The 9,510-nt window shown below is 47.6% G+C and overlaps 1 protein-coding gene across 1 annotated transcript; it reads left to right on the forward strand.

The window, feature by feature from the left end:
* Positions 1-1,423: 1,423 nt before the first annotated feature.
* dub (duboraya) lies at positions 1,424-9,124 on the forward strand. The gene is made up of 8 exons (XM_085290010.1): positions 1,424-1,478; positions 1,563-1,633; positions 5,006-5,095; positions 5,342-5,410; positions 7,441-7,509; positions 7,694-7,933; positions 8,037-8,465; positions 8,560-9,124. The coding sequence occupies exons 2-8, from the start codon at positions 1,628-1,630 to the stop codon at positions 8,581-8,583; spliced, it is 927 nt and encodes a 308-aa protein (XP_085146136.1). The 5' UTR covers positions 1,424-1,478; positions 1,563-1,627; the 3' UTR covers positions 8,584-9,124.
* Positions 9,125-9,510: the final 386 nt, after the last annotated feature.

A 9,510-nucleotide genomic window follows, 5' to 3' on the forward strand; every position in this document is an offset into this window, starting at 1 on the left:
AAAAAAAAACCTAAACAAAACCTTAGCTCGAGAGCAGAAATGTGAGCCGTAAACAAAACGTTTGGTGACCTCACTCTGATTTCTTGAGTCCAGCACCTGCACTTTGACCCCACAGTTCGACTTTTAGCTGCCTGAGGTGAGCACATTTGGTCGAGCAGCTCCACAGACTGAACGAAGGCACCACACAGACTCAGGTACCTGCTAATCAACCTGCTCAGCAACATCCAATCAGCATCCTGTACAGAGGCGAGAGCTGCCTGCCATGTTCAACCTTTAAAGAAATAATCATGTTTACAGCCGGATACAGAAACTGGTTTGGTGTCCGTAGATAATTTCCTCCTTCATAACAACTGTTTAGATTCTGTTACAAATTCAGTCAATTTTTAAGCCTGTTTAATAGAACAAACATTTTATACTCCCAGATTAGTGTGTAATTATATTGTCCATCAAACTGATGCAGTCTGAGCTAAGCATCCCAAAATGTTAGTGCAGCTTTGACTAACAGAAACCAATTGCAGCTAACAGCAGCTAACAGCAGCTAAAAGATGGTAAGATTAGCTAACAGCAGTACTTTCCAACGGTTCAACATACATTAACTCCAGCCATCACGCAGCATTGACAGCTGAGGTAAACAGCCTTCAACAGATAGAGAAGAACCCCGAATGTTTCTCCATATAATGGTGAAAACACACTGTAAAGGTAAAGTTTGCATTATTAGGGGTGTGGCCTTTTTGTATTAAAGGTGCATGGCGATGCAGGCAGCTGTAGCTGCTAACTGTCTGTTTTTTTGGTGCCTTTTTCTATCTGCCAATCATAAGGCAGAACCACTTGAACCCAATGTTTCCACTTCCTGCTCCTCTGTGACTCTGATAGGACCGTAATCTCCAAAGGGAGCATCAGACCTGAAGCCAGAGAGCGAGACCATAAAGTGATCCGGAGAGAGTTCACTGAGCAGAACGCTCATTTTCCCATCAACCAGAGCAGTCGCCCCCTGCTGGCGATCAGGAGGAATGCATTTTTAAAAGCTTCATCTCTGTAGTCAGATTTTATTTTTAAAAAATCCACAAAAAGAAAGTGTTGAAGAAAGTGTTAATGATGACAAAACTGCAAACAGTAATTAATGCTTAAAGACGGTTTAGCCATCAAGCTGCAGCTGTGTAATGTTCACAGAGGAAATAATTGGAACACAGTGGGTGCAGGAAGCAGTCGGAGCTGATGTGATCAGATAACCGTGTTTCGTAGCGACTCTGTTGTGAAAGATTTAAGTTCTTCATTTGTAAACAAAATGACTCTAACTGAGAACAGTGTTTGCGAGCAAAAGTCTTCCTTCCACTTCTGAGCGCTCAGCGGTTTCACGGGTTTAAATGTGACGATCGTGCAGACCGAGCTCAGAGACGTCAGGTTAATGAGCATGAGCTGAATTAAACCAGGTTTAATTGATGAGCATGAAGCTGCAGGACGATCAGAAACAGAGCGAGGTGATGACCATGTGACAGAACATGAGCTCTCTCTCTCTCGCTCTCTCGCTCTGAAATGACTCTGCTTCTATATTTAACCTGCAGGCTGGCTCTCTCTCTCTTTCACACATACTCGACACAAGCGAGGCGGCTGAGAGACGACGAGCAGGATGGAGGTAAAACTTCTCAAACTTTGCTTTCAGCTGCTGCTGGGTTTACACGTGTGTGTGTGTGTGTGTGTGTGTGTGTGTGTGTGTGTGTGTGTGTGTGTGTGTGTGTTCTGCTGCATCACAGTGGAGTTCAGATCAAAGTCGAGCACACTGCAGAGTGAACATTTTAAAAGGAACTGCTGCAATTTCGCCATGACTCTGAGCAGGCGGCCAGTGTGGCGTCCACATATTTCTGCTCATTCTGGCTTTACTGACGCAGTGACAACCCTGCAGGTTCGGTGAGGTGGCGTGCACTGAGCGTGTGCAAACTGCAGCTCGTACGATTCCACGAAGGCCCAGAACTTATCTCTGCTTTAAAAATAGTTATCAGTTAACAACGAACCGTAGTCTGCTCTGTCCTCACAGGATGTGGAGAGTCACGTAGGCCTTCCTGACATCAGGGCTGGATTACTGACTCTGTGCTCAGAGCACCTTCACCTGCACATGGTCCCAGTGCAGCTGCATGTTGTGTATGAAAGCATTTTAGCCGCCATCATGTTGTTGTTGTTCTGAGCAGGGGGTGGCCATATTCAGATGAGAGGGTGGCGAGGAGCTCAGGCTTGTTGTACGCTCTGTTAGTACAGTGACCTCCCAGCAGCCATGTTATTGGTCCCATGACATCATTAAAAACGCCCAACAGCCCAAATAGAGGTCTGATTCAGAGTCCAGTTAGCTGAGGTGAAGCTAGCAGACAGCTAGCAGCTACAGCCGCCTGTGTCTCCATCCACCTGTCAGTCAAAGAGGCCACGCCCCTGACAAAGCAAGCTTTAAGTCTTACTGAAATTTAAATATGATATTATGAAAGGGAGAAATAGAAAGGCTTTAAATGCTGTCGAGCTGAGGATTACTGGAGTCCCGCTGGATGTTTGGGGAACTGCAGTTTTTGGTACTTCTACGTCTGAGAGCTCTCGAGGTGGAGCTGGATGTTGGCTGGTGGTGCAAAGCATTTGTTTGTAACCACTGACACTAAAGGTGACGGTGCACGCTGCAGTTCACATCCTATGTGCTGCCTCCACCCCGGCTGGATTACAGAGTCATTCCCTGAGCAAGAACTAATCCTCCAAACTGTACACGTGGTTCTTCTATTGTGATCAAAAGAATCAATAACATAAGTGATCAGGCGAGAATACAACGGTCAAATCCCGTTTTGTTTGTATGGAAACATGTAAAACACTCGTTGAGCCACAAAGTCAGTGACATACGCTGCAGCTCCTCTAACGCCCGCTTCAAAAAGTGACTTAATCCTCCGATAACTTAGGACTCCACCTTCTTTTCCAAATATGGTCACTTCCTGCTGCGAAAGAATAAAACATGGGAGCCACCAAGAAACTACTGTTGAGGACACCTGTGGTGACGTCACAGTGAGTGGACGATGAAAAGAGTCCTCAGAGTTTTGGCAGAAGATGTAAAACCTTCATCTTCAAGGACGTCTGGGACTCTGCATGAAGTCAGAAGACCATCGAAGCCCTGAAGGTTCAATAACTGCCAATGGGCCCCATAGCTGTACACACACACACACAGACACACACACACACAGACACACACACAGACACACTCAGACACACACACACACACACAGACACACACACTCACACACTCAGACACACACACTCAGACACACACACTCAGACACACACACACAGACACACACACTCAGACACACACACACAGACACACACACTCACACACTCAGACACACACACTCAGACACACACACTCAGACACGAACACACTCAGACACACACACACAGACACACACACAACAGCAAAGAGGAAGTGGTTTAACGGCTGTTTTGCTTTTTTCATCACTTTCTAACTTCAGTTTATGGGTCAAACACACACCATGGAAACAATGCACACGACTCTGAGAGGGCATGTGTGTGTGTGTGTGTGTGTGTCCTTGAGGCGATGTGATTTCATTATCTGTTGAATGTCAGCAATGTGAGGCCTTCAGCCCGGATCAACCACACGTCAACAGCTGTGTTGGTGTGTCCCTGAATACCTGCCTTTGTGGGGACCCATGTGTGTTTCAGCTCTGTGAGGACGGGCAGTCCCATCTCCCTGTTTGAGGGCTGTGTTTTTGTTGGTTGCTGTCAGTCAAATGGAACACCGCCAGGATCGACGCGTCGTCCGTGAAGAGTGGGTGTTTTCTTGTTGTTCACATGTCGGCGTGTATTTATTTTTAAAGCTTTTAACATTCCTCTGAGCTGAAGAACCGTGGGCGCGTTCTCTAATGCAGGAACACGAAACCATCAACTGAATCTCTGCAACTCAAAGTCTCAAAGTAACATTATCCAGCAAAACACGAGGGTTTGACGACAGCGTGACTTTAAAACTGAAAACATAGCTCATAAATAAAGTTTAGGGCCATGTGACCAAGAAACCACGCCCACTTTAAGGCTTGCAGCATTCATTCATGCACGGCTCTCTGAGCTCTGCAGCAGCGCCGTTCTTTTTCAGTCGTTCTGTTGAAGTTTGGATCTGGTCCCAGCTTCAGCTGTGGGACAGATTGGACTCATACGGAGGAGTTCACTCAGACCATCGGCTGACAGCTCGTCTGAGGTGTTTGGTTTGGGCTTCATGGACGTGGCTGTAGCTCAGGTGGTAGAGCGTGTCAACTGGTACTCAGGAGGTTGGTGGTTTGATCCCAGTCTGCATGCTGGCAACATACTAACCCCAAGCTGCTCCACGTGCATCCATGTGATAGACAGAGCTCACGTAGAGAAATAAAGGTGTGTTCAGACAGAGTAGAAACGTGCTACATATGAACAAACATCTCCACTTCGGTCTCATCTGTTGTAGAAGAAACAGCTCTGAGCGAACGAGCTGACACGCCTCCATCCTAACACGGTTACGCTGCTGACACGCTGCCACACGGACTCCACTGCTCCCACAAATCATGTTTGCACTACTTTACGTATGCCTCTGTGGGGGCGGGGTCTAAAGCCGACTCCAGTTCCTCACTTTTTATTCTCAGGAATAAATGAACCAAAATGATCAGGATACCAAGTTACACCTTCCTCAGATTACAGACTCGTGATTGGACGGCTCATCAATGAGCAGTGACGCGTTGACTTTACCTCAACACCTGTCAGTTCACCATTTGAAAGCTGCAGGTAGGACAGATGTTCTTACCGTCCGTCCTGCTGCAGCGCGCACAGGAAAGATCCGGGCGTGATGACCTCAGAGTGGACGAAGCGTCACACAGAGACAAACTCCAATCCTAAAAATCTTTAACACGATGAAATCTGCTGCAGACACATCGCTCGTGTCTATCGTTACTGATATCATCACCGCCTTCACCTGCTTGCTCACCTGGTCTCTCCTCTCCGTCCTCAGGAGCAGGCTACGTCGCAGCGCTCCGTGGCTGAACTCGCCAGGAGGTTCAAAGGTGCGGCTCCGCCACAAAGCCCCGCCGGGAATGAACAGGTGAGTGTGACAACAGCCAGCACGTACGCTACACACACCAGGACGTAGACACGTCCAGTGCAGACCTGCTATCATCTGCTAACAGTCAGATTTATGGACTCGGGAAGAATCAGTAACTCATATCAGACTCACACATGGTGATAGGATCTGACTGATTCAGGGAATCAAACTGGCAACCTTTTAGGACAGGTGTCCATACTGGGAGTAATGGTCTTTTTTTTAACTGCTGTTTTTGTCGTTTACCAGGAGAAGCCGGTCAGACGGCGACCGCCACGCACTCTACAGCTGTCCAAACCCCAGGGAGGCGAGCAGGAGGTGAGACAGAGATGAGATTAGGGAACATGACAAAACTATGAAGACGCCTGAAACATGTTCCAAGCCAGCCGATGGTCTGGTGGGGCACTGATGTGTGAAGGTTCAGTTAAAACAAAGACTACACAAACACAAAAACAACACAAATGGCAGGAAACAGTTAAAAATGATGAAATTACTGATTTATGACTCAGAAAAAATGACAAAACTATTTAGTTCAATACAACAGATTTTTTATTTTATTTAGTCTTAAATCACAATAAAACAGAGAAACTCCACCATTCAGGCCGCCGCCTCAGAGCAGCACATGGCGACAGTGAGAAGGAAAAACTGTCCTGTAACAGGAAGAAACCTGCGGCAGAACCAGGCTCAGGAAGTGTGAAGCGCTTCTGCAAAGGAAGCAGAAAAAGACAAAAACGCCTCAAACATCTTCACTGATAACCACCGTCAATGGCAACTTTCGTGCCGTGCTCCGTCCTCTCCGTGGTTTGGTCAGCATAGACCTGAATCACAGCCGATCAGGTCATTAAGTCTGACGTCACTAGCCGTGTCTGGGCCTAAACTCCGCTGCAGGTCCATATATCAAACGATCACTATGGCATTACTGAGAGTTGAAAAACTGTCTAAAGTCTTTCATCTTTAATAAAATGATCAGCGTTCTGCTCTACCAGGTGTAACAATTGAGTTTAACATCCAGGCATCCATGAAAACGGAATTTATGACATTTAACGGAGTTAGAAGTTAGCAGGGAGTTAGCTCGCTAGCTTCTATCTAAATACAATATAGCATGTCCTGACTGCGGGGTTTTGGAAACAAATTCAAACGTACAGCTCTGCTATCACTTCCAACATAAATGAAGACAGAAAACTAAACAGCAGTGACGTTTGTAGGGTTACTGAAGTTTGGCTAGCTGGTATATAATGATGTGCTACGTGACCGCTAGCGACACAGCTATGTTAGCATAATATAAACAAGCTAACTTTTTTTCCACTGGATAAAAGTTAACGTGAGTGTTCTCGGTGGTCAGGAACAAATGTAATCGCGTGGCAGGATGCTGTAAAAGGACCAAACTTCAGCCAGGAGAACAACTGAGATAATCCATCCACAATACGAGGTTAGTCATTCATATACTGCTGCATGGGCTGGGCTGTAGTTACATCCTAAGGTTTTAAAAACTGAGCTTAAATAAATGATTAGCGGTAATAAAAGCCGAGGGAGGTCAACAGTGATCACTGACTGTTTTAGGAGCTTTTTGAGATTAAATAGAAGAAAATACAAAACATTAAACATGTTAACAACACAAAAGCCATATTAAACGCAGACTACGCCGGACTGGGTGTCCAGACCACCTCATCCGGCTCATTTTCATTCCAAGGAGTCGCAGCTTCTCCGAGGCTGAGCCCTGCGACCTGTGGGGGAAACACCGCTGTGTTCCCTGTCACTGACTCATGACCACAGATAGGTAGGTGGAGCATCCTCTCTTCACCGCAGCCGCCCAGTTCGTCACTCTCGATACAAACAGGAAGTAGACACAGATCCTGATGCTGGTTCTGCAGGACATTTCTTCTTGTTAAATGGCACTTTTTCCTTCCCACTGTTGCCAAGTGCTTGCTCTGATCGTCAGAGTCTCTTTCCTACAACAATCAGCACCTCGAGGTGTCTGTTGTTGTAAACTGGGCCTTTATATCTGCAATTTAGTTGCACTGTTTGTAATATTTAAGTTTGAGCCAATAATCGTCGTTGCTCGAGTCCACGCACCCTTCAGAGGTAACTCAAGAGCATGATGGGATATATTGTCAAAGAAAATCCACGAACTGTGACTGAACACTTTAGTTTTATACAGTTTCACGTTCTTCTGGTGTGGTGACGGAAAAAAGGCACAAAAATTAAACATGACAATCGAGAGCTGAGGTCACGTTCCCGAGGAGCTCCTCGTCTGGTCTCCACATTTACATGAAGATCTACGAAATAAACGCACCTGTGTGTGTGTGTGTGTGTGTGTGTGTGTGTGTGTGTGTGTGTGTGTGTGTCAGCCTCCTGCAGGTGCCCCGACGTCACCTGTCAAAGTCAAGAGGAACTCTGGTCTAATTGAGAAAATCCAGGTGAGTCCAGCAGGTTTCTGCTGCCCCCTGCTGGTGTAAACATGCACCGACATCACTCTGACATCGCTCTGACATCACTCTGACATCACTCTGACATCGTTCTGACATCGCTCTGACATCATTCTGACATCGCTCTGACATCACTCTGACATCGTTCTGACATCGCTCTGATATCACTTTGCAGGCTGAACTCGTGCTCTCGCCCACGGGTCCTCCTATGAAGAGCCCTGGCATCAGGATGCTGCCTCTCAACTTCCCCCTGCCCTCCCCTGGCTCCGCCCCACCTGCTACCTCAGTAACCACCTCGTCCTCAGCAACCCCCACCAGCCCAGTCACCTCTCCTGTAACTGAAACGGAAGGCCCCGCCTCTTTTGAGGAACCTGCTACTGTGGCGGAGGGATCGGTCCTGCAGAGCATCAACAAGGTGAGACCCCTCCAAGGCGTTCATGTGATGCATTCAGTGACCTGTAAATACCTGCGCCGGCCAGCCTAAACACTCAGTTGATCACCCTTTGGTTCTCCTCCAGGGCAGAGCTCGCCACTCCATCCGCCGCCGTCCGCCATCACGCCGCCACAGGACATCCAGCAGTGGAGAGGTGGAGGCCAAAGATGCATCAGACACACAGGTGAGCTCCACAACTGACCCCGCTGACAAAACTGCAGCAGGCGGCAAGCAGGACGGCGAGCAGGGCAGTGAGGGTGACGTGTTCAAGAAGGAGGATCAAACAGACGCCCCAACAGCTGCTGAGAAAAACCAAACTCACGAAGAGGAAGAGCCAAAGAGCGGCGACGGTGATGTGCAGGAGGGAGAGAAAGGGTCTGCAGAAGAAGAGGAGGAGGAGGCACCATCATCATCAGAGAAGAAGGAGGAGGAGCCGAGGTCGCCAGAGACGCAGAAACAGGACCCGACCGAAGACGCTACACTGACAGACGGCAAAGAAGAAGAACAGAGCGAGGTGAAGTACCTGTTCTCCTTCCAGAGTGACATCAGTGCAGTACTCTGTGTACTTTGTGTACATGTACTGAAAAACTGCAACGTTTCCCCCGCAGGAAGCAACAAGCTCAGCCCGATGAGGACCACGCGTCGACGAGCCCCTGGAGTGCTGGGAGAGAAACCCCGTATCAGCTACACCTGACTGAAGAGGCCTGCAGACGCTCAGGAGGCGAATATTTAGAAACTCTGAGGCGCCGCCCGCCATCTGCGAATGAGCGAAGACGCTCGGCCAATCGTGCGAAGGTCCAGCCGAGCTTGTTCGTTTCCACTCAACGCCTTTCCACACCACAACACTGCATTCTTCCTGTTTAGCCATATATACTGTGACCTGTCTGTTCTTACTGTGTGCTGCCTACCATGATGATGATGATGATGATGATAAATGGTTTGTGTCTGTGTTTAAAGCCACAGCTGTGAGGGAACCCTCGAAGCCTCGTTAGGTTTGACTGATTTCTGGGAACCTCCGAGGTTTTGATTGGATGGTGACACGCAGCCTGAGGAGGCGGTGACGTCACAAAGTGCTTCTGATGATGAAATTAAAATACTTTTGCTACCATAATGATGATCTGCTCTGTTTTATTTTATCTGGCAGTGCTCAAAGAAATAAAGAGTTGCTAATGACTTCTGATTTTTCCGTGTCACAGCTGCAGCGCGATGACGAAGCTACCTGTCAGTCAAACAGGACACGCCCCTGATAATGCAAACTTATCAGGGGCGTTAAACACATGAAGGTGGATGTCAGCTGTACAAGTCTGGCCCACTGAGCTCTGGTGAAGCACAGAGTAGAAATTTGAGACTTTTAACTGTATTTTAAAAAGTTTTATCTTTACAAATAAAGACTCATCGTAGTCTCCAAATTAACAATATGGTAAGTGGCCTGTATTTATATAGCGCTTTACTCGTCCCTAAGGACCCCAAAGCACTTTACATATCCAGTCATCCACCCATCCACACACTGGTGATGGCAGCTACATCGTAGCCACACCCACCCTGGGGCGCACTGACAG

Source organism: Mchenga conophoros, linkage group LG10 (genome assembly GCF_057382185.1).
Source record: "Mchenga conophoros isolate Kocher_MC1m ecotype Shallow Benthic linkage group LG10, M_conophoros_male_GT1.1, whole genome shotgun sequence".
Lineage (NCBI taxonomy): Eukaryota > Metazoa > Chordata > Actinopteri > Cichliformes > Cichlidae > Mchenga > Mchenga conophoros.

Coding starts and splice junctions, on each gene's coding strand:
- dub (XM_085290010.1), top strand. Junction 7,934..8,036: donor TCCTGCAGAGCATCAACAAG/GTGAGACCCCTC, acceptor GTTCTCCTCCAG/GGCAGAGCTCGCCACTCCAT. Junction 8,466..8,559: donor AAGAAGAAGAACAGAGCGAG/GTGAAGTACCTG, acceptor TTTCCCCCGCAG/GAAGCAACAAGCTCAGCCCG.